Source organism: Rhododendron vialii, chromosome 1a (genome assembly GCF_030253575.1).
Source record: "Rhododendron vialii isolate Sample 1 chromosome 1a, ASM3025357v1".
NCBI lineage: Eukaryota > Viridiplantae > Streptophyta > Magnoliopsida > Ericales > Ericaceae > Rhododendron > Rhododendron vialii.
The window spans coordinates 30753904-30779387 of NC_080557.1; the positions used below are offsets into that span (position 1 = coordinate 30753904).

Genomic DNA, 25484 nt, shown 5'->3' on the forward strand with positions numbered 1-25484 from the left:
TTCTTTGACACAGGAGAGAAAGTCTCCTTATAGTCAACGCCTTCTTTCTGAGTGAAACCCTTGGCCACAAGTCTAGCCTTAAATCGTTCGATATTGCCTTTTGCATCGCGCTTGGTCTTAAAGACCCACTTACAGCCGACTTTCTTACAATTAGCAGGCAATTCAAGGAGATCCCAAACTTTATTCTGGTCCATTGATTTCATGTACGACCCGCTCCATCTTTGTATAATATTGTCCGCTTTAGACGCCCAAAGCCCATAGACTTCCCAGTAGGTCACCCATCCTTAAACTATCACAGGATGAGCACGCTTAACTGTGAAGTTCCTATGCGCTTTGGCCCGCCCTCACGGCTTTAAAAGGCCTTATACAAGTAGGAGGGATCTTTCCTTATAAACCATGACTTGCCCCCTCCCGTCCGGACGGAGCCTGCTTCCTGCAATACCGCTGGCCACCGGAAAGCGGGGTGTCACAATTTAACCCCCTTAGGGATGCAACGTCCTCGTTGCACAGGCCCAACAACCTCCCCTGGGGTCCGTGGTAGCAGAGCGCATCCTACTCACCACTTTGCCCAGGGCGGGGCTCTGATACCATTTGTAACGACCCGCTCCATCTTTGTATAATATTGTCCGCTTTAGACGCCCAAAGCCCATAGACTTCCCAGTAGGTCGCCCATCCTTAAACTATCACAGGATGAGCACGCTTAACTGTGAAGTTCCTATGCGCTTTGGCCCGCCCTCACGGCTTTAAAAGGCCTTATACAAGTAGGAGGGATCTTTCCTTATAAACCATGACTTGCCCCCTCCCGTCCGGACGGAGCCTGCTTCGTGCAGTACCGCCGGCCACCGGAAAGCGGGGTGTCACATTTCAACTCATCATTCATAGCGTCAAACCATTTATTAGAATCATCACTATTCATGGCTTGTGAAAATGAAACCGGGTCTTTCTTAATCCCAATGTCGAAATCCAATTCTTGTAGATACACCACATAATCATCTGAAATGGCAGACTTTCTTTCCCTCTGAGATCTTCTCAGAACTACCGGTTGTGGTGGTTCTACAATATTTTCAATGGCAGTATCCTCATGAAGTGGAGAATCATTACCTACATGTTGTTCATTCTCCTCAACTGGTTGGGGAATAACAACTTCTCGATGAGGAAGAATTGTTGGGATATCAACTCTTTCTTCATCGAAATTAACTTTTCTTGATTTCTCACTCCCACTATTTTCGCCATTCTCTAGGAATTTCGCATTTCCAGTTTCAACTATTCTCGTACTATGGTTAGGACAGTAAAACTTGCACTCCTTAGACTTTTCTGGATAACCAATAAAATATCCAAAAATTGTTCAAGAATCTAACTTTTTCTCTTGTGGATTATATATTCTAGCTTCCGCTGGACAACCCCTAATATGTAGAAGTCTTAAACTGGGTTTCCTACCAGTCCACAACTCAAAAGGAGTAGTAGGAACCGTCTTACTAGGAACCCTATTTAAGAGATACATAGCGGTCTTTAATGCTTTACTCCACAAGAAAACAGGTACATTTGAAGAACTCATCATACTTCTAACCATATCCATAAGTGTACGATTATGCCTCTCAGCAACACCGTTCTGCTGCAGCGTACCAGGCATTGTGTATTAAGCACGTATGCCTCGCTTTTCTAATAGTTTGGCAAATGGGTCAGGATTTTGGCCTGACTCGTCATATTTTCCATAAAACTCACCATCTCTATCTAACCTCACTATTTTGACCTTTCTATCTAAATTGTCTCTCGACCTCAGTAATGTGCACCTCAAGGATGTCAACGGCTTGAGACTTTTCATGAATTAGATATACGTAACCATAACGTGAGAAGTCATCTATAAATGTGATAAAGTATTTTTGTCTAGTAAAACATGGAATAGGACTTTCGCAAATATCAGTATGGATTATCTCAATAAGTGCATTACTTCTAGTGGCACCTTTCTTTGTGTGTTTGGTTTGCTTTCCCTTAATGCAATCCACACAAATTTCAAAATCAGTGAAATTTAGGTCTTCTAAAATCCCATTTTTCACCAATCTATCAATTCTATCCTTGGAGATATGCCCTAATCGTCTATGCCACAGGGTAAATGATTTTTCATCAATTCGAGTACATTTTAAACCAACATCCGAATGCAGGGTCACTAATGATTGTGCAAACTCATGATTCAAGGCAATTTTATATAAAACATCATATAAATCACCAGAACCAACCATTATTGAATTAAACATCAATTTGAGTTTTCGACAACCAAATGAAACTGAATATCCAGAACAATCTAATCTAGATAAAGAAACCAAATTCTTAGAAATAGAGGGAACATAAAAAGTGTCTTCAAGATCTATCTGATGACCCGTATCTAAAACCAAGTACCAACAGCTACCACTTCAGGCTTGAGACGGTTCCCCATAAAGACAAATCTCTCACTTTCCTCCGATTTTCGGGTTGAAAGGTATCTCTGCAAGGAATTCGTAATGTGAGTCATAGCTCCAGAATCTATCCACCAAGTATTAGAAGGAACTTCAGCAAGATTTGATTCGTAACATACAAAAGAAAGATTATTACCCTTCTTTTCGAACCAAGCCTTATGCTTGTTGCAGTCCTTCTTCACATGTCCCTTCTTGACACAAAAGTGACACTTGACAGTGAAACCATTATTTCCATGAGCCTGACTACTTTCCCCAGGTCCACTGGCTTTCTTTGGTGGATACTTCTTTGCTTTACCCTTTTTCTTCATAGCAACTTGAGTCACTGCCAATGCAGTGTGACGCCATTCCCCTCTCAATCTCACTTCCTCCTGAACACACATGTTGGTTAGCTCATTCAAACTCCACTTGTATTTATTGGTGTTATAGTGAATTTTGAATGGGCCAAATTGTGCTGGAAGTGAGTTGAGTATAAACTGAACAAGGAATGACTCATCCACTTTCATTCCTAAGGTTGCAAGCTTTGCAGCTTTTTTAGACATGTTCAAGATGTGCTCTTGAACTCCACGACTACCATCATATTTCATTGTGGTTAATTCAGCCATAATTGTGCCAGCGAGTGACTTATCAGTAGATTTAAAACGATCTTTCAGCATATTTAAAACGATCTTCCACAGCCTTTAAGTATTCTAGTGCATTAGTATTTTGTGGTAGGGAGGTTTTGATGTTATTCGCAATGGTCATCTTCATGAACATTAAACTGAGCATGTTCGACCTTTTCCCATGAATTGAAATTGAACACTTGTTCCTCGGAACTCTCATCAGTAATGTCCGCAGGTTTTTCAACAAGTAATGACATATCAAGGTCCAATACACCCAGTATGAACTGAATATGCTCAGACCATTCCAAAAAATTGGGTCCAGTGAGGGTAGGAACATTGGATGCATGAGAGTGCAGTGAAACAGGAACTATAACTGAAATAACATAGGACAATACTTAATAAAGGCTTTGAGAATTATAAACATTTATAATGATGAACTATTGACATCACGTAGGTCCTCCTTTGGGCGAAACCTAAGCATACCTATTATTCACTCATTAATTAGGTGCAACATAATCACCTAAGTAGGTCTAAATAATTTATACAACTTATCAAGTTAGTCATGTTATCTTTGGATATCCAATCCTAACCCGCTAAGTTGCATAAATTACTCACCCTACCAAGTTCATAATTATTTAAATGTGACTCTCCTTTGGGCCTAGTCCCATTCTTATAATTATGACTATAATCGAGAATATCATTGACTTAATTGTTACCCTTTTAACAAAACTTTAATGTAGTTTAATATTCATAAGTTTCACTAACCTAGGTCACTTTTGTGACTACCAAGTTAGTAATCTCTATGATTATCCAACTAACCAATGGTATACTCTATTCTTTTATTTGAGTTATGCGGATGTCATTCTTTAATTCAATCACTACTACCGAAAAATAAAATATACAACTAAGTATTCTTTTATGTGATTGATTATCCGTTCAATGACATTTAGTATAACCATAACTCTCACATATGAAGGAAAACAGTAATAGAAAAACTTTCCCAATTAAGTACTTCAAAACAATCATACATAATTGCAAAAAACATAATCTGACAAAAACAAATTAATTTTTGTAAGCATGTGATTACGGTATTTACCTCTATTACTGGACCACATAACATAAAATCAGGAATACATAAAGATGCATACATGTAAGTGATTTCCTTTCGGTTCTCCAATTATGATCGGTAAATGAATCAAAATCACGATCCAATCAATGTAACATAAATTGATCTCGATCAATAGTTTACCCAATCACAGTCCACATGTTAGCATTAACTGATAGTGAACTACAAATTAATGGACCATAAAATTAATATAATAATCCATCTATCAATTAGTAACCAACAAAATAGTAAAATATTATGCTACTATATTCAATTGTCAGCCCGTGAATTGATGACGGCAATCAAAAGCAATTGAATGATTTGAAACTGTTCTTTTCTATCCGAATGAAGAACAACATAGTAGCATAAAATATTCCATTCATTATCGTAATTATCTACGGTTTTGAAACAAGAGCCAGTAGATATTCAAGCCTTTGCATGACGTTAAAAGACTTTAGGAAGCCATGTATAAATAGGATCCAATAATTAGAGAACTAGAGATCATCTTAATCATGTTCTAAATTGACGACGAAACATTAGGCAGTACATAAACAAAATATGTACGAGTAACGTTAATTAAAGTTTAACAATAGGGTTAAATCCCAAGATGGCAGTACGTTTGACAAGAGTAAATTCCAAGATGTATTGATTCAGAAAATCACGCTTTGATACCAACTGTAAATCAATATCTGTATTTAATCTATCATGCGGAAAACAGATATAACAAGGATCTTGAATTCAACACATCTCAAGAACAATAAATAACATACCTTTGTTGGCCATCAAGATTAGAAGGAACAAACCCCTCTCAATTAGAAATACCTTAATTCTTGGCTCACATTCTTCTCTCTGTCTCTACTTTTCTGAAAAACCCCAGTAACTTTAGTTGATGGAAAAACCATAGGAATAAGAGGTAGGTATTCTACCTTTTATAGAGGAGAGAAGAGGACCTTAGAGATAATTATTAAAAGACACCTAGTCCATCAAGGTCTCTTTTATTATCAAGAGTTTTCCTTCATCTATAATTCTAATTAGTTATCGTAATGAACCATATCACTTCATTGGCTTATCTGATAGTGGAGTCCCACATGCACAAAACTTGGAGTCTAGTGGGCCATACTCATAGGAAAAACTAACAGGTAGTAGTTTAATGTACAAGTGGCAAGATTACTGAAATACAATCTCCTTACCCGTGTGTTTTTCTTTGAGTTGATGAATAACGATAATATGTGTTTTATTTTCTAAAATGTAGTCGAGTTGTCAATTTTCTCCTTATCTTTGGTTGTTGGGCGAATTATATTGTACATGGGCGTGATATGAATCCCTGCTTGATTGATTAGATAGTATTAAGCTCAGTTTCCCTATGGGGCTAAAAGATAAAACTCGGCCTTAGTCCCATAGGAAAACTCAGCCTTATATTCTTTCCGAAGAAATCGGGTTCACTGGTAGAGGTGGTTAATAATAGAGAAGAGAAGTCATTTAGGTTAGGTTCAGAATACGTAGCGTCGTGCCTTCAGGCATGGGCATGCGCTAGTGTGTGTGTGTGTGTGTGTATAGTGGTTTAACGTAAACAAAAATGTTTCTCTTCTATTGTAAGGGAATTGTTTTAAAAGCAAAGTTTCTGAAAAATCTAGTACTTTTTGCAGGATCAATTTTGAGAGAATTTATCCTAAAGGGAAAATTAAAGACACAAGTCCTACAACTTTGGTGCTAATTGAACTAATAAAAATGCAAAGAAACTAATAATTCTCATACTTCACTTTCATCAACACAATAGGGTCTAGGGTGTGCAAAACAATATACAATTATTTTCCGACTCATTAAAGAATACACCACTCCAAAAATTTGTAATTTTGTTAACCTAGTTCGGGAAACGTGGAGCTCTCTCTCTGTAGATTTAAGATTTTATAATAAGTTGTATTTCCACCAATTATCTAGTGTTTAACAGTTTTCACTATCGTAGATTTTTTACTGTACAAATTTTGGGTAAATTAAGGTAACTTAGGCACTAATTTGGAGCTTAATTTATTTGTTAAGTTCTTGCATTCTCCTGAACTTAATTTGGAGCTGAACTTATTTTTTAAGTTCTTTGAGGCTTCCCAAACAAGCCCAATTAAGTGTTTTAGCCGAATAAGTTCAGCTCAATTAGGAGAACGCATGTGCAAAATTTAGGTTGTGTTCTTATGAACTTAACTTAAACTTAATTTAAATCTGAGAATTTTGTCATTACTTGAATTTTTTTCTTATTTGTTAGTTTTGCGCCAAACTTTTGTGACTTATTGATTTGTCTCGACGAGAAGAATCGGAAAGTAATTTTTTTTTTCTTTTACCCAAGTATTTTGAGAAATAACCAGTTTTTTGCGTGAAAACTGACTCTTTTTGCTAAAAAGTGGTTACTCCGTATTTTTTAAAATATTTGGGTAAAAGTAAAAAAAAAAATTACTTTTCCGATTCCTCTCGTTGAGACAAATCAATAACCCACAAAATTTTGACGCAAAACTAACAAATACGAAAAAAAATTCAAATAAAGATAATTTTCAGATTTAAGTTAAGTTCATAAGAACACAACCTTATAGAATTATAATATAAGTTCCAAAAGACCCAAAAATAAGTTAAGCTTCAAAATTAAGTTTAGAAGAATGCTCATGTGAGTCATACACATACAGACCAAGGGATCCTGTAGTGCAATTTGCACTGCAGGGTTGTAGGGCGACAATCCGGCTGTTTATGGACGGCTCTGATCACTACGAGCTCGGATTAAATTTAAGCCGTCGACGTCAAAATGAATAGCTCAATCGGCCATTTTACAACTCTTGCAGTGTGGTTGCACCTGTAGGATTTCCCAGTCCATATATACACCTATGTAGTATATGTTATTGACGAAAGTATTAGATTTGAGAGATTACATTTGGTTAATGAGAAACGCAAAACAAAATAAGACATTTGCATTAGAGGCACTCTTAAGACATTTGCATTAGAGTCCGGTCGGTACTCATAGCAGCACTCTTTGGTTAATACTGAGTACTTACTAAATTTAAGTCGTTATTTAAACAAGAAAGAATATATATACAAGGAGCCCGCTTCCTACTGTGTAGTAGTAGCTGCTTTACTTTCCTGTTGCAACTTTTTACCGTTTTGGATTCTTTTTTAATTAACTCAAATCTCTTTTCATTTTTCTTTAAATTCAAAATCCCATGTCACACAGATACTGTAACGACTCAGAATTTTTAATGAATAAAAATTTCATTTATTTATCGGAATTTCTTTTAATTACTTAATATTACTTTTAACATTCCTTTTTAATTTCTATAATCCGTCATAATTAGATTTTAGTCCTTTAAATTTCATTTCTTAATTAAAAGCCCTACGTGGCTAGTAAAGTTAGTTTCCAACCGATTAGTTGGAGGAACCGAGCTACCAATCCACCTAGTTATATTACCCTAATCCTAATTGGACCTTTTTGACCATCTTTGAGCCTTATGAACCCCTCCGAACCCTATTGAACCATTAGACCATAGGAGTAATCATTTTACTCCCATGATAAGTCATTTCAAACCCTAATTATCACCAATATTCCCTTGTCCATTGGACAATAAATGTTAGGAAAAATATTATCCTTTGGATAATTGACCTTTGACTTGCCAATGTATATAACCTTGACTAGACAAGTCATAGCCATCATTTTTGCTTCCAAAAGAAGCAAGACTAGCCATGTCATGCATGCCAACCTAGTTTTTAGCCTTAAGCCTATTATCCTAGGGTTACTTTCCAAGATGTGTATATGCATATATACTTATATATATAAATATATGTTTGTACATAGTACCAAAGGGAGAGAGAGAGAGAGGGGGAGGGGGGGGGGGGGGGGGGGGGATGAGGCCGGGAGAGAGAGAGGGGAGAAGAAGAGAGAGAGAGAGAGGCCGAATGAGAGGGAGAGAGAGAAAGGTGTGTGTGTACATGCTTTTGGACACTTAGGCCCCGTTCCAGAAACCTTCTTAAAAAATAAGCAGCTTATTTTACATTTTCAAATTCAAAAATAAAGTAAATGAAAAATAATTTTTCAATTTTTTTTGCATCGTATAAAAGATCTCATCGTGATCTTCCAAACAAGATCTATATTGCATATTTTTATATTTCAATTAGCCCATAATTTTTGAGCTTGAAATTATCTTCTTAAAAAATAAGGACTTATTTTCGATTCCGGAACGGAGCCTTACACAAGTTAACCTTTTAACTACTCTCAAACTCTACCTTAGTACACTTTACAACCCATTCTAGTCTTCCTAAAGTACAATCTAGCCAATCATCTTCTTCTTTCTTGCAAGCAACCTATTCTAGGACATGACAAGCCATGAAAATCTTCATGATGAACTAGGTATGGCTTAAAGTTGAAATGACAAGGCAGGGCATGTTTGATTTGACCTTACAACGGAGCAAATCCATGGGAAAGGAGAGAGAGGGAGATGGCAGGCCATGGGGGAGGAGAGGGAGCCCAAAATTTTGCTATAAATAGCACCCCATACTCACCATTCAACTCACATATTCACCTAGCAACTTCTCTCTCTAAGAAAGTCTTGTGTTTTTGCTTGTTCTTACTTAGTTCTTCCTTGTTCTTGAAGTTCTTCCCAAGTTCTTCAAGAAATCCACCCAAAAACCCCTTTTCGATCCGAAAAGTTCAAGTAGTTTAGTCAAGATTAAGTTTCGAGAGAAACCTTTCTCTTTCGAAACTACCAGAAGCCAACCGTAGGAAGTTACTCCGCCCCGACCATCAACTTATCTTCTTTAGTCGCCACTACCGCCAAGAAGAAATGTAGAACCCCTAGTCCAATAACTCTACATATAGCATAGAATCGTACGTTAGAAGGTAGAATGTTCTTAATTCAAAATATCAATATCCTCATCGTTTCCCTTAAGTATATAAGGTTATCTATTGTTTAGTTTTCAAGTAGATAAGGTTATCTATCGTTTATTATCTCCATGCATGGTAGTCAACAAATGTATCTTAATAATGGAAGAATGAGCATGTTGAATGAGCTACTTTTGCTCTAATAAATATGTGTTGTTTTGAATTTCTCATAAAGGAAGAAATAACGGTTTTCGAAAGATAAGACTTTATCGTTGATAAAAGTATTCATATTTTGATCTTTAGGATGGTTATGAGCATGATTACTAATATAGCGTTGGATGATCTTGCTAGTTTAGTTTTAAGATTACAATAAATAATTTATGTTTGTGAAAAGTCCTACCGCGGAGTCTATGCATGAAAATGAGACACGAAAATCGAGAAAGTAGAAACATGACACCTAGGGTGTGGTTTGATGAAAATGCGTGTTTTGAAAAGGTGAAATATTTTGGAAACCGCAATGTGGCCAGGACATGGTAGCCCATTGTGTGGTGTGTGTTTTGTGTGCCAATGGGAACCCGGTGCGGCAGAACCATTATGAAAATACTTGGGAATCCAGAACGGCGGAACCGAGGTTGGGTGTGTGGCTTGGTTATCCGAGGAGAGGAGCCAATACAAAGTGTGCCAATGGGAACTCGGTGCGGCGGAACCATTGTGAGGATACTCGGGAACCCGGAACGGCGGAACCGAGGTTGGGTGTGTTAAACAGATTTTGAAAATAATGATAAGGTTAATGAAATGTGGAAAAATGATGACACGGTCTACGAGAAGTCGCGTAGGAGAAACTCAGAACTCATAGACACCTACGCTAGTTGAATAGTGAATGTGGTGTATCATTGTTAATTGTGGTGTTAATCATGTACCTGTCGAAATCGTTAACTTTTGATCAATTGTTTGTAAGTTAAGGGTTAGTGGGTATGAGTTATTCTATTGTGCCTTCGTAGCTCACAGTGTTACCTTTGGTGACCCTAACATATTATATTGGTGGTGACACCGGTATAATGTGTCAGATCTCATAGATGAACATGGTGAATTTTATACCATGGAAGCTTTTGGAGCCAAAGAGCTAGCCCGAATGGAAGAGGAAGCGGAGCAGTAGATAGGAACCCTAGCTACCCCTTCTTTGTTGATTAGAAGTACTCTTTTGAAATTTATGTCGTAATATTGAGCCAGACTCCTTTTAATATTCAATGAAATTGTCCTATTTAACGTTTCCAAAATTCGGGGCGTTACAGATACAGATAGTTTAGACTAAATTAAGTACATTTTCAAATATAATAGATATTCCCAGTGCCAAAATATTTGAGATTAATCACCTTAAGAGAGTTTAAAAAATGCGAACAAGTTTTCGATTGAGACGGTGTTCCACTTAACTTTTAGAGAAATAAGTTGATTTTGTCCTTATCTGTATTTTTTTTTGCATTTGTTAGTTTTTGCTAATTTTTTGTAAATTATTGATTCGTCTCAACGAGAGCAATCGAAAAAGTATAATTTTTTTATTTTATCCAAATATTATGAAAAATAATCACATTTCATCAAAAAATTGACTTTGTTTTTTTACCTTTTTTTTTTTTTGGCTAAAAAGTGATAATTTTTTAAAATATTTGGGTAAAAGTAAAAAAAATAACTTTTTCGATTTGTCTCATCAAGGTGAATTAATAATCTACAAAAATTTGGCGTAAAAATAACAAATGCAAAAAAAAAAAAAAAATTGAGTAAAGACGAAAAATGCTAAAAGTTGAACGGAACGGGTATGAGTTTCGTCTTTAGTAATTTTTGTAGCTTTTGGTAAAAATAAACTTTGAAATTTTAAATTGCTAACGTCAAGAAGAATTATTTATTCAAAAAATTCAATTCGAATTATTAATATTGAAACAAATTACACCTTGCTATCCACCTCATCACACACACACACTCTCCCTCTCTCCCCTCTTCCTTTGTACAGAGCCCCTGCCTAGCAAGGGCTTTGTGTCTTGGTTTACAAGCAAATACCTCCTCTCCCCCGTTCCCTGCAAACCCAACCAACTCTCTAAGATCAATCACAACAGGTCAGTCAATTCTATCAACAAACCCAACTTTGTGCGCTTAAATTTCTCTCCCTTAGATTTGTTGTTCAGAGGTTTAAAAAAAAAAAAAAAACTAAATTTCTCCATACGGAACAACAGCAAATTTACTAATGGCGGTGGCCTTATACTACTTAACCTAGCTTTTTTGCAGTGATTAACTAATACGTTATTGATTGACCAAAAAAAAAAATCTAATACGTTATTCTTTTCTTTCCCGAGAGTTATTCTATTAGTATCTGATTTGGTATATTTATTTTCTTGTTCCAAATCGTGCAGACTTGTGGAAACGAGGCAATAGATCCTGCTGAATGTAGTTAGAGTTAGCAATGGCTGCCATTAGGTTTTCTATTTCGAAATCAGTCTGTTCGTCCATTAAACCCTCTTTGAGAATCGCAAAGTACAAAGATGCGATTGACGTTAGACCATCATTTACTTTACTAAACCCTAACAACTATAGAAAAGAATCCGGGGGCACTGGGAATTACTTGAAGAGTGGTTTTGGAATGAGAGGTTTGGAATCACTTTCTGGTTATCAATATAATAGGACCAATTTCGTTGGTTCCTTTTCGCCCACACCGTCGAATCTGCATTTGGGAAGCAATGTTTCTCCTGCTGCAATCAGCCCCGTGCTGAATTGCCGGTTGTATTCATCGTTCTTTGGTGGAAAAGGGGATAAAGCCAGGGACACGGAAGTTTCAGCTGTTTTGGGTGGAGGTGAGCCTGCTGTTGGTGAAAGTGGGAGTGGTGGTAGTGATATGGTTGATATGGCTAAGGATACTTGGATGTCGACTGTAGAGGCTATCACTTATGTAGGGGAGAGGGCTAAAGAAGCCTCTAATGAAGTAACTCCTCGTGTTCAACAGGTGCTTGAATCACATCCCTATCTTAGAGATGTCATTGTTCCGGTTAGTGGTACTTTGACCGGTACTGTGTTAGCTTGGGTGGTTTTGCCGAGGATATTAAGGAGGTTACATAAGTACTCGACGCAAGGCCCTGCTGCATTACTATCTGGAACCATGTTATGGGGCCCAGTTCCTTACGAGAAGAGCCTTTGGGGTGCTCTTGAGGATCCACTGCGATATCTTATCACCTTCATGGCATTTTCCCAAATGTTAGTATTAACTTCTTTATGAAGTTACATTTGCATACGTATTATGGTTTTGGCTCGAAATCTCTTTTTTATTTCCCTCTATACATGCAGAGCGGTGATGGTTGCGCCTACAACTGTTGCGTCACAATACATTGGACCAGTTTGGAGGGGAGCTGTTATTGTTTCTTTTGTTTGGTTTTTGCATCGGTGGAAATCAAATGTAATTGCACGGGCTTTGGAAGCGAGGAACATAGAGATTGATCGAGCAAAGTTGTTAACCTTGGACAAAGTATCATCAGTTGGTCTCTTTGTGCTTGGAGCAATGGCTTTAGCTGAGGCTTGTGGGGTGGCTGTGCAATCTATTTTGACTGTCGGTGGCATAGGAGGTGAGATTTAGCACAATTATGGATGTCCACGAGACTAATTACTCCATAGTAGGAAAAGTTTAAATTAACATCTTTGAAGTAATAAGCTCTCTCTTTTTGCATCTTTATACGTTATTTTCTGTTTGTGTTATTTTGTAAATAAACTACTTTTATAGGGATTTGGGAAAAATTACATTTAACATATTTGGTTTCGATAGCTATAAATCATTGGTGTATTAAATTTAGGAATGAAGTTTATGACCCTTATTTCTATACAGTAATAAGAAACTTTGTGATTGGTGAATTGCATTTGATATGTATCCATCGACTTGCAAATTGATTTATGTTTTCTATTTGCCAAATGCATGAAGGATTCAACACCTGTTGTGTATTGATTGATAGTTTACTCAATTGCATGGGTTGTTCTATTTCAACGTATGTATTCAATTAATCAATTTAAGTCTAAACTATCCATTTGCTTTACAAATCTAAAAAAATGCTCATTGGCAACTTCTTCAACGCCCTTTCCACTTTAGTTTAGAATTCAGATCATCACTCATACTAGAATGTGATTCTCCATGATCTGGCCATCTGTTGCATATGTTCCTTTTTTTAGCATCACGATCTGATTTGTTATGTTTTCATATGCATTATGCACCATTCCTTGATTGGGTAATAAATTCCAATGATCAATAAGTATGTCTCCATTTGATGTCTCATCTAGATCTCTTGAAGGACTTTTTTTTTTTCTATCGGCATCTCTTGAAGCACTTAATAAGTGGAAACTTATTTACTTACCCCTTATCAGTGCAGCTCGGTTGCTCCAGCCTCCATTTGTCTGGGGCAACAATATCAATTATTCCTTCTCTGGGTATAATTGAGCTAGTTCATTAGGTAACCTTTTGCTTTGCAATCCTTCTTCATGTTGGTGGTCTAACTTCGAGAATGTTGTGGTTTGAAGGAATCTTTTGCATTTTCTTATCTAAGGAACCCTCTTTGTATGGTTGCAATAAGATATCTACTATGGCCTTGAACCCTATTGTAGCTTGCAATGATTGTGTTTTGTGTGGAGTGAAAGGTGGGGGGTCACTATACTAGTCCAGCTTTTTGTATTTTCCATACTGCCGCATTTTTAACTGTCTTTTGAGTTGAGGATAGCGGTCCTATTGTTTCTAGTCTTCTAGAAGAATCGAAGCGACCCCATAGGCTTTCGCATCTAGAAGGACTCCTGTTTGGCCAAGAAACACTGAAGTTAGCAGTGTTCTAAAACTCGGTATTCCTCGTCGAGTACTCGCTCCAAGGTGCCTGGCCGAGGGGACTAATCCCCTACTCGGTGGGCATTACTCACCGAGTACTCGCCGACTAAAGCCGAGTACTCTCTCCAAGCTGCCTGGCCGAGCCAGTACCGAGTAGCGAGTTTTAGAACATTGGAAGTTAGTAGCTACGAAGATGTTTTATTGTGTGGCAGAATCCAATGCAACCATCCATGAGAAATGTAACGGACGTTTGAATGGAAAATTTGCTATCACTCACTGAAACTTGTGACGATACTGATCAAACATTTTGATCCAAAGCAGAAATATGTATGCAATAGACGAAAGACAGTGCCAAGATTACAATGGAATAGGTATTTACTAAAGAGGGAGGTGTAATAGCGGATGCGATCTTTTTATAACATCATTTTTTTGTTATCTTTTAAGCATAGCTTGAAATTTGACCCGTATGTCATCATATCTTTTGTACAGGGGTGGCTACTGCTTTTGCTGCTAGAGACATTCTTGGGAATATTCTTAGTGGATTGTCTCTGCAGATTTCACAACCTTTTTCAATTGGAGATACGATAAAAGTACGTTTGCTTCGTATTTTAGTGGTCATTGGGAGAAATAACTTTTTTGTGTATCTGGGTTCGTCTGTATAACTTTTTTTTGCACCGAGAGCAACAACATGGTGATCCGGAACAAGATGGACCGTAAGAGTTCTATTGAGGAACATGGTCATCAAAATAAACAACTTTGGTTGCAGAAATCGGAGAGAGAGAGAGAGAGAGAGAGAGAGAGAGAGAGAGAGAGATGTGGTTGAAGAGATTATCTAAGTAGATATTATGTGTTTGTATATTTTTGTGCTTAAGTTTCCATGTAGTGTAGAGACTTAACAGTTAGAATGCATCAAATAAGTGCCAAGGAAAGCTATTTTAGCAATATGGCATTACAAACTAAGGACTGAAAAAAGAGGATGGCTTCCACCACCCATGCTAACCAAAATGCATTTCGTAAACATGTGAAATGGGTTTAGATTCTGGTAAAACATGCAGCTACAAAGGTATGACACTCAAACAGCCAACTCGTGGTTATAACAACACACTTGGTTGCCATGGTCAAACTTATAAGGAAAAGGAATGTGCGATATATGGAATCAAATACCAAACCAAACCGAGTCTTATGTTCCAATCACTTGGGGTCGGCTATATATATATATATATATATATATATATATATATATATATATATATATATATACACACACAGCAAGCTTCTAATAAGGGCGCCCTTACCGTATTACGGTAAGGGCTTTCCCTTTTCTTTCCTTTTCTGACCAAATTTTGATGATCCAAGCCGCTCAATGTGTTCAGAATGTGATTTAAAGGATATCCGCGAGAAATTAGCAAAAAAAAGACCAGGAAGGGCTTCATTCGAGCAGTTTTTATTTGAACTGGTAGATAAAAAATAAACAAAAACTGCTCGGATGAAGCTCTTGCCGATCATTTTTTTTGCCGATTTCTATTGAGTACCCTTAAAATCACGTTCTGAAGACATTGAGCGGCTCGGATCATCGAAATTCGATTGGAAAATGGGAGGTTCTTACCTTAACAAGGTAAGGGCGCCCTTACCTGATTGAATCTGTATATATGGCTTCATCCAAGCTGTTTTTGTTTATTTTTTATCTAACAGTTCAAATAAAAACTACTCGGATGAAGCCCTTTCCGGTCTTTTTTTTTTGTTAATTTCTCGTTGGTACCCTTAAAATCACGTTTTGAACACATTGAGCGGCTCGGATCATTGAAATTCGATCGGAAAATGGGAGAAAATGGGAGGTCCGCAACTTAATACGGTAAGGGCGCCCTTACCTGAAGCTGACTTATATATATATTGTAACACAAAGTGTGTATATTGTAACACATATATATATGGAATCAAATATTTAATGGAAAAAGTATAACTATTTGCGGATTGGTGCTGAAATAGATTCTCAATTAAAAGATTAGGCCTCTTGGTCATACTAATCCCTCCATTCCTCATAGGGAATTGTGTAGCCAATAGTTTGGAATTGTTTCCTTTTATTCAGTTTCGGTGCATCACCCTCTTCACTGGTACCATGATCTCTTTTGGCAAAGTGTGTATATTGTAACACATAACTCTGAGTCCATGAATATCAATGTTCTAAGAATATGTTATAATGTTACACTATTGAAGTAGCAAATTGCCTAAGTGGACGGAGGTTGAAATATATTACAATCGTAGCGTGAAGAGAATTTTTTTGGAGAATTTAAATTACTTGATGTCGGGAAGTTAGGCCGCACCAATTTGACAATTAACATGGATTTCCATGCACAACAAATGCTACCAACTGCATCGGTTATTAGGGTTTACATGGTTCTATGTTATAGAACTGCAAGGATGGGGAAACTCTGAAAAGGACGTGGGTTATGGTATGCAACAAACACATTGGTATACATTAAGTATAATCTTATAGCACAATGATGGAGGGGGATTTGTCATATATCCCAAATCATTGGAGAGGTATGTAGAATGGCTACAGATATGGATATGGACATGAACACAGTGGGGACACGACAATTCTCATAAAATAGGGACAATGACACGGTGGGGGACATGGCAAATTTGTTTTAAATATTTGTTAGTTATAACCGCTAAATATCTACGTTGACACTCCTATCGAATGCATTATCGGGCGATGGTGAATGCCTATATACATACATGTTTTTTGCATTACACTTTTGGCCTACTTTTTTAAGTTATCAATATTTACCCTGGAAAAGTTTTAAAATTTGCAAATTCCACCATGTGTGTACCTGCGGTGTTCCTGTCATGTCCATTTGTGTTTTGGCATGTCCCGATGTGTCCAACAAAGATACAGCGACCTGTAGGTGTGTCAGTGCTTCATAGTTGGTAAGAGATTTGACAAGTTCAGATTCATTTAACGGTAATAAGCAGTTGTCTAGTATTATGACATCTGAGGCAAGTCCTTGAAACATGAAGTGATTTCGCTGACTACAATGTCTTGAATGAGTGATTATGTTACATTATTGAGTTATTTCATTAAAGTCCTTGCTCAGGTTCTTTAATTCTTCCCATAGTTGTGAATATACTACTTTTGCAGGCTGGATCTGTTGAAGGTCAAGTTGTGGAAATGGGACTTACGACAACATCATTACTAAGTGGGGAGAAATTTCCGACCATGGTTCCAAATTCAATGTTCTCGAGTCAGGTTGGCATGCTATCTTTTACTCCCATAATGTTTATTTTCTAGCTCTTCTGCAATTCCCGATGCGGATTGTTAATGTTGTGCCATGTCAATCTTGTTGTTTGCCCTACTACTTGTGTTGGACCACGTTGCAAGATGTTCACCGGACAACGTTTTGTACAATGCAATGCCGTAGTTTGTCACTTGTTCCTTTCATAGAACTATTGTAGGAAGGAAAATTTGTTTTGATGAGTCCTCATTGTCTCAAAAACTTGAGCTGTTAGAAAGAGGTCAAACAATGCAATTAAGCTCTGCAAAGACTTGCTGATGTTAACTTGTTTTCTTTTTAGACCCCCATACTCTTAATTATTGTAAAAGGGTATCAAAGCACCATAAGATGATGTCACTTACTGTTGACAATGACACAAGTCCCAGTAAGGGACAAAGCATATGATTCCCTCCCAAAATGTGCTTCGACTGACACAGTAGTTGTGTGACTGCAGGAACTAATTCAACTACTTCACCAAGTATCATTTTGTGTATTGTTTCCTAATATCTTCGAATGTCAATTAAGACTATTGGCATGGCTTACATGTCTACTTCAAACAAGCATAAACTGTTACTTACGTTATGGAGTTGTGCTAGAATTAGCAAAATTCTTTAATGTGTTAAACTGTTACCTTTCCTTGTGGACTTGTGCTAGAATCAGCGTAATTCAGTAATGTGGTGTATTATTTGTTACTCGTATTAGGACTATCCTAAGCTTACCTCCTTTTCAAAAAAAGAAAGCTTACCTCAAGTCAATGTACGGATACTTGTGTATCTAGACCATAAAGAATGTAAATCTAGTCACTTGGATATTGAGACGTGTGATTTTGAGGAGGATTAATTCTTTTCATCTTTTTCATATAGAGCCATTATGGAAATGTATGTATGATCATGGTTCCTATATTCTTAAGCAGGACAATTTGGAAAGACAGACAGAAAGATACGTCAAATATTAAAATGTGTCCTGACGTTTGCTGGTGTGCGTAGCAAGTACTCAAGGGGAATATGAATTAGAAAGTAGGAGCATGATTTGAATTAGAGCAAAGACCCGCTATCTAGGTTTTCCACTATACTTTATTATTACTCGGCAACAAAAATTCTGTCTCGAATAGAGTACCACACAAGCTCTTGTATAACGCTTCATGACATGCACTGGATTTTTTGTGTTTAGTCTTGCGAATCTATTGATTTCATTCCAGTTCTGGTGACGAGAATGGAAAGAAGAAAGAAAGCAAACTTGGAATTTACAAGGATGGTCTTTCTAGGTTTACAATATGAGCTTTCTCTTGTGTATTTTGAATAATAAGGTGTTGTTGGTTTTAAGTTAATGGATGGGCTGTACCAGTACCAATAGTTTGTCTGGCTCAAGCATGACTTTGGCCTCTTATACGGGTTTTAATAGCTCTAGAATAATTTTATTTGTACGGTGTAATAATCTCCATTTATGTACAGAAATCGTCATTGGAATAGAGTCCTGAACAACTTCAAAGTATCCATGGAAACTTTTCCTCAAAATGGGACGGGAGTTTAGATAGTTAGTGTGAAGCTTTTTCTCCTCCATGCGCTCTATCTTGGGAGATATTCTTAGCGATTTATAGACAAAATTTCTTGATTTCTCTCTTTCCTTTTTCTCTTCTACAAGTTTGTTATTCTGTTAAAGTTATATTCTCATTCCAAAACCCTAGGAAATCAATTTCATACTAACATCAACTCCTTGCCGTACACTGTCCAGAAATGCAGGGATGAAATCACAAAAGTACTCGTTGTTTAGCGACTTAGTCCTTCAATTAACTTGTGTTCTGGAAACTTGACAAAGACTCATTGTTTAGCCCTTCAAATAAATTGTGCTATGGAAATCTGACAAACTATAAGGCTACGTTTGTTTCGATTTAAAATGTTTTCTAGTATCTCATCTACCGTTGTTTGGTTGGGTAAAAATAGTGTAAATATTTTCCAAAGTAAAATGTTTTACCTTACATGACTGAAAATGTTTTCCTCTCAAATTACCCGTAAGTCATTTTTATCTCTTTACACACCCGCCTTCTCTCTCGCTTTCTTTGTTACCCCTACACTTCTGAAATTAAACTTTGGAGAGGTTATTAACCTTGAATGATGAGAGAGAGAGAGAGAGAGAGAGAGAGAGAGAGAGAGAGAGAGAGAGAGAGAACACGAGGATGAGAGAGGAGGAGGAAAACATGGCAATTAATCTACAGCCTAGAGCTCCTGGTTGTATCCATGACCATGATCTTCTCTTTTTAGCTCTTTTCCTTTTGAAGAATAATTCATCTTCCACCTTCTATAACCTGATCCTTGAACTTGGACTTGCCCGAAAATTACACAAATGTATTTTAGGCAGCTTTATCGTAAGTTTCATAAGAGTCCTACAATAACTATATTCCTCTTGTGTTGACATCTTAATTTTGCACTAGGAGAAAATGGGAAAAGTGGAGAACCAAGAGGTAAAATCCAACAAGCTGCTACTTTTGAAACCAAACCGACTTTAGCTCCTTTTCTTGTACAAACCTTATAATTTATCTTCCCTTATAAAACAAAACCCTAGAATCTCTTTCTATCCTAATCGCACAGCAGACCCAATTGTTGGCAGCTTGTTATTATAAGTTTCCTTAAGTGTTGTGCTTCAATTTCATTACTTAGGATGACTCGAGTTGAGAAACTTCCAATTTCTAAATGGCGCTTGGCGCTAGTAGGGCGGAGACCCACCTCCGAGCGCCAAGCAGCCTAGGCGGTGCCAAGCAATTCGGCGTTTTTTTTTTTTTTAACAAACCATTATCCAATCAAACTATATTCTATGTATCCATAATGCAAGTTCAAAGTTCTACATAATCATAATGCAAAGTTTAATGTACAAACCTAAATGAAATTAAGTAGCAGCAACTAGCAAATAAGTTGAATAAGACAATAAGTAGAAATAAACGAGATCGGAGATCCCTAATGCCAAGTTCAAAGTTCATCTCCTTCCTTTAACTCTTCTCCTCCATACCCTTCCAAAACTTGATCTCCATTAGTTTAATACTATACATTTTAGGCCTCCAAAGACGCCGATGACGCCACCAAGCCCCGCCAAGACCGCCGAGACCCCCATGGCCACCAAGGCGGCCGCCAAACACCGCCAAACCTCCCTGGGTGCCAAATCAAACGCCAAGGGGTATTGGCGTGGCGGCAGGGCACCTCCAAGTGCCTAGGCGGCCTCGGCGGCCGCCATTTAGAACACTGGAAACTTCATCTGGGAAGATGGAAATGGAGGAGAAACAAGTTTTCCATCATCAACATAAAAGAAAAAACTTTTACATAGTAGGTTGTTTAGTTTTATTTCTTTATTATTTCAGAATATACCTATTATCAGGGGTGTTGGGCTACGAAGGTTGGGAGAGAAATTTGTTTTAAAACTTGGCTGAATGTCATGATAGTTGTCATGTGTCAAGTACATGTAAGGCAAGGAGATAGCTGTGGAAATACAAATTTAAGAAAGATTTATTAGTTTAAAAACTCTAATTGTATTTGCTGAAGTTGTTTGGGTTTGAGAGATCTGTGGGTAATTTATACTGTTCCATTACCTCCGGGAGACCCTTCGGGCTACTCCCCACAACTTCGGATACAAGTGGAATCCTTTTTCTTATCGCAAACGTTATTGAGCAGAAGTACCAGGACCTCTATAATCTCTAAAAGGACCTGGAAAGAGGACAATGGAAGATTTGTGCAGTTTAATATGATTCTATTGTTTTTGTGGTGCCAATTTTCCCAGAATGTAACTGTTACTGTTAGTAAGGTTTTCGTAGTAGATAAACAGAAGTCATTAATCATGGCACTTGGCTTTTTCATATGAGATTGTTGCTGGATAGAAAAAGAAGACAATAGAAGATTTTGCCCAGTTTATGAAATTGTATTGTATTTTGTGATGCCAGTTTTCTCAGAATGAAACTGTTACTGTTAGTGAAGGACTGAAGGTCTTCAAAGAATATTAAAAGAAGTGGTTTAATCATGGCACTTGCCATTAACAAATTGGTCCACTCCCTAGCTAATGTTCCCTCTGGCTTAGGCAACTGCAAGTAACATTTCTGGTTAGACAGTCGCCAGAATATCATGGCCATCTGGGTCTGGTTTGGTAGTTGGTACCACAGTGTATAGTGGAGGAAGTATTGCGCCATCCAATATAAGTAAGTTGTGGAATCTGCTCAAGGATGAGGAGACTAGAGTCCTCATCCAGTTACATCATCAAATTTGCCCACGAAAAGCTGGTGCTAGTTGCTCAAGGTAGTTGTTTGAGCAACTGCGAGAGTATTATATCCTAGATCTACAAATGCTGAGTCGCTCTCCTGGGGCCTGGGCTGAGTTTCTTAGAATGACTAAACCATGGCTAGTATCCTGCGCTATTGTTTTTTTTCTCCCCCATTGCTGAAAATAGAAAACAGAGCTTTGTATTTGGGTAAAAATACCAGCATGAAAACTATGTTCACTGTGGAATTTGAGTTACTTGAGTGTACCTATCTATTGGTTTCTTGAGATTATTACTTTCAGTGGCCATTTTCTGATTAATCCATTACGAAAAGTCTGAATTTCCACGAAGGGTTGCTTTTCCTTTGCTATTCCTTGATCTTTTGCCATATGTTCTGTTCCTTACGTCATATTTAACACATTAGGTAATTGTAAATAAATCAAGGGCCCACTGGCGTGCCATGATCACCAGAATTCCTTTCCAAACTGAGGATGTCGAGAAGGTTCCCCTGATATCAGAGGGTATAAAGGCCATGCTTAGATCAAATCCAAAAGTGTTTTTGGAGAAGGAGCCCCCATACTGTTTCCTCTCTCGGATAGAACGATCGTTTGCTGAACTGACTCTGGGATGCAATCTGAAACAAATGGTATATCTTCTTTCTCAAGTCTTTTTATGTTATTAGTCACTACTGAATACTGATTGTCATTTTATTGGCATATTTTGTATATAGTTCGTACATTTGTGCATGCTGAAATTGACCAGCATTTTGAGGATAATAACCATGAACCCATTCAACACAAGGATTTGTTCTAGGTTACCTTATGAAAGGATAAGGGTTTGACCATCTTCACTCCAGTTTCTGAATTCTTTTCGTATTACTTGTGTAAACTGTGAAGTTGTAAACATTATTGTTTTATTTTATTTTCTTGGTAAAGTAATTCTTATTAGAGAACACCACCAAGAACAAAAGGCCAAGGGTATAACCTTGAGAGCCTATACAAAAATACAAAGGACCTATAAAGATCTACACCCCAGCTACTACACAAGACATCTATTTGGGAAATTCGAAACATTAAAACAACAACAATAACAGAACCCATCTAGTCGCCAATCATTGGGGGTATGGGCGGAGGAGGATTGGAGATAGACCTAGCCTTTGGTAATATATGCATAAAGTGTCTGCTCTCATAAGAATACCTCCTATGAAGCACCAATACTTATAGAGATCGATGTATCGTAATGTCCGGACATGGGGACACGCATGGGACACGTGTCCAACATGTCACGTGGTGTGTCCTATAATTTAATTTAAATTTTTTAGGGGGACATGGGGGCACACCAATTGGGACACGGCGAGGCCGAATTGTAATTTTTTTTAAATTTCAGGGGCTAAACTGTAATTTTTTAAAAATTTTGGGGATCAAAATGTATTTTTTTTTTTTTAAAAATTTGAGAGCCATTGAAAAATTGGAAAAGAAATTTGAAATATACATATAAATTAATATACACTTGGTTTGTCCCCCGCCATGTCCGTGTGCCCATTTTTTTAGAGTGTATCCGTGTCCGTGCATCATAGAATACCATTGAAACAATGCCCCCCCCCCCCACCACATACCTCCAAGAACCAAGGAGCTAAAGGGACTTTTTGTTGCAGAGTCATGCCCCCAAATCAAAGCCGAAAGGCATCAAAGAGGGCAGGCCTAGAGACCCAAATCAATTTTTGTGCACATGGAAAAAGGCGCAGTTTTTCCCACCCCATAAGGCCTGCTCTAATATCCCCCTTCAATGCCCAAAATAAATGTCTCCACATAGCCTCTTCTTTGTTGAAATACCCTGCCATTTCTCTCTCTCCAAAGATGGTATGCTATGGTTGAAAAAGCTAGCCTGAGAACAATACTAGAGTTAGATTTGTCCCTTGCCTCGAATGGCCGTCCAACCGAGAACATCGTTCCATTTCTGAGGATAATTACTATACCCACACTTCTGCATAAAATGCTCTCCAAACTGTGAAGGAGAAGTGCCACTCAAAGAAGAGGTGACTGTGATTCTCCACCTGTAGAGCATAGGACACAAGCATCATCAGTGATCACATCCCAAGCAGCCAATCTGTCCTTAGCAGACAGCTTGCCATGACAAACCATCCATAGGATAAAGGACCACCTAGGAATATGGTGAGGAAACCACACAATATGAGCCCAGGTTACAGTTGGCCTAGCTGTTGCATAATTGTTTAATTAGAAGGGGCTAAAGGTAGTTCTGCCAAAATAGCATTGCACCATTAGAGCAACTCTGCTATGTTTTGACAAAATGGCACTGCAGGTAACCAATCGTATCTTTGGAAAAGTCATTTTGACACCAATGAATAGACTTGCTCTAATATCTATATGACGGGTCTTTGTTTTCGGTGATTTGCAGTTGGACTATTTTCTTTGCGTAATTCAAATCTGATCAGATATGCACTATCTTATCTCCTTTGTTACTAAACCTGGCCTTTCTTTTGTTCTATTTTTGGTGGTTGTAGAGCAAAGACGAATTGTTTTCGACAGAGCAAGATATTCTTTTGCAGTCAGTCGAGATAATCAAGCAGCATGGTGCTAGACTGGGTAGCACAATGGACATGACCAGTCAGTGATACAATGGACATGACCAGTTAGTGATACACTGGATGTACAAATAAAAACGAATCCAGAATTCCTAGTTTTGTACTTACTGCAATTTGACGTGTTGATAGATTGAGGATATGAGTTTCACAGTCCTGAAGTTTCGGTGATCGCAGTTAATTTTGCCCTTTTCCAAACATTTCAGTGCATGAGTTGATTTTCTCAATGTGTGTATGATTGGTGAGCAATTGAATGAGCGTTCAACCAACTAAGATAGGTGGTCAGCTCAAAGCATGAGGTGATTGCTTCATTTTTCCTCCTTTTTTCCAAGTGGGTGATTGCTTACATGTTTAGTCCCCATTATTTTTTTTACACTGGGAAGAGTTTGGCTTTGAATCACCAAATACTCATCAACATAATGGATGAGTACAGATACAAATTACAGGTGGCCCAAACCCGAAATTGTGACGTTACAGTCAGTCAGTTATGAAGGTAAGCAAGACTTCAAGGAGTTATTCTTGTTTGTGCATACAAGTTGTACATGATTATAATGCTCATGGGATGGTACAGAAATGCATCCTATGCCTTGGAGGATAATTATCTGTGGCTGCCAACCCCATCCTTTCAACAATAACAGCAACGCAGTGATAGTGCGGCCATCTAGTCCCTAGTCATAAGTTGTAGCATCTCTCTCTCTCTCTCTCTCTCTCTCTCTCTCTCTCTGAGATTGGACTGGGGCCATTCCTGCCAAGGCTGTTTTTGAATCATGGATTTGTGGAGTTAAGTAGGAAGATAATGCAGCTAAATTCTTGCCTTGATTTTCCTATGACGGAGTATTTTCTTCTCTAAATGGTAGTCAAATTCATGCGTCAAGCTTTGGTGACATGCCCTGTTTGGTCCTGTGACAATAAGCCGATGGTAGATAGGGCTGATTAACAAAACGAACGAGCTGAACAGTTGATCGTTGAAGCTTGGTTTGAAAACTTAACGAGCTTTAAAAATATATTCAATCTTGGCTTATTTATGAGACGAAATGATATCAAAGAAGCTTTAATCGAATCGATTTCAAGTAACTTGAATTTTTTACACATCACAAGTTGAACGAGCCGAGCAATAATTTGTTCAAGCTTGGTACAAAACCTAAGCGAGCTTCAAAAATAAGTTCAAGCTTGGTTTGTTCATGTAATACATCGGTCTCAAACGAGCTTTTAACAAGCGAACACGAGCTCAAACTTGAGCTTTTTTGTTTGTTTATCAGCCCTAATGGTAGAGCATCAAATTAAGAACAACGGAGATAAATTGTAAGGATCCTCTTAAACCATTTTTGCAAGTGCCCCACCGAGAAGGCAGTTCTGATAAACTGTAAGGAATCTCTTCAACTAGTACTTTAGTGAAAGAAATGAGCGAAACCAACTGAATCCTGTTCTCACGTTAATCCTCATAAGCTTTGCCTAGCATGGTGTTAAAGTAACCGTACAAGCCTCAGAACTTAAATGGATCAAATGACATTATCCCTTTGACAAAACAATGTTATGTTAGCAT

The 25484-nt window shown here is 37.6% G+C and overlaps 1 protein-coding gene and 1 pseudogene across 1 annotated transcript; one reads left to right on the forward strand and one right to left on the reverse strand.

Moving 5' to 3' along the window:
- Positions 1-11449: 11449 nt before the first annotated feature.
- Positions 11450-24168, forward strand: LOC131325679 (mechanosensitive ion channel protein 1, mitochondrial-like). Its single transcript, XM_058358073.1, has 6 exons — positions 11450-12234; positions 12325-12599; positions 14324-14424; positions 16977-17084; positions 21767-21988; positions 23864-24168. The coding sequence occupies exons 1-6, from the start codon at positions 11450-11452 to the stop codon at positions 23972-23974; spliced, it is 1602 nt and encodes a 533-aa protein (XP_058214056.1). The 3' UTR covers positions 23975-24168.
- On the reverse strand, positions 22984-23130 carry LOC131308867 (small nucleolar RNA snoR100; annotated as a pseudogene).
- Positions 24169-25484: the final 1316 nt, after the last annotated feature.

What these genes read in the sequence shown, in the direction of transcription:
- LOC131325679 (XM_058358073.1), top strand. Translation starts at nt 11,450, where the DNA reads ATGGCTGCCATTAGGTTTTCTATTTCGAAATCAGTCTGTTCGTCCATT. An exon ending in TTCATGGCATTTTCCCAAAT is followed by an intron (nt 12,235 to 12,324) that starts GTTAGTATTAAC and finishes CTATACATGCAG; the next exon opens with AGCGGTGATGGTTGCGCCTA. An exon ending in ATTCAATGTTCTCGAGTCAG is followed by an intron (nt 17,085 to 21,766) that starts GTTGGCATGCTA and finishes TTAACACATTAG; the next exon opens with GTAATTGTAAATAAATCAAG.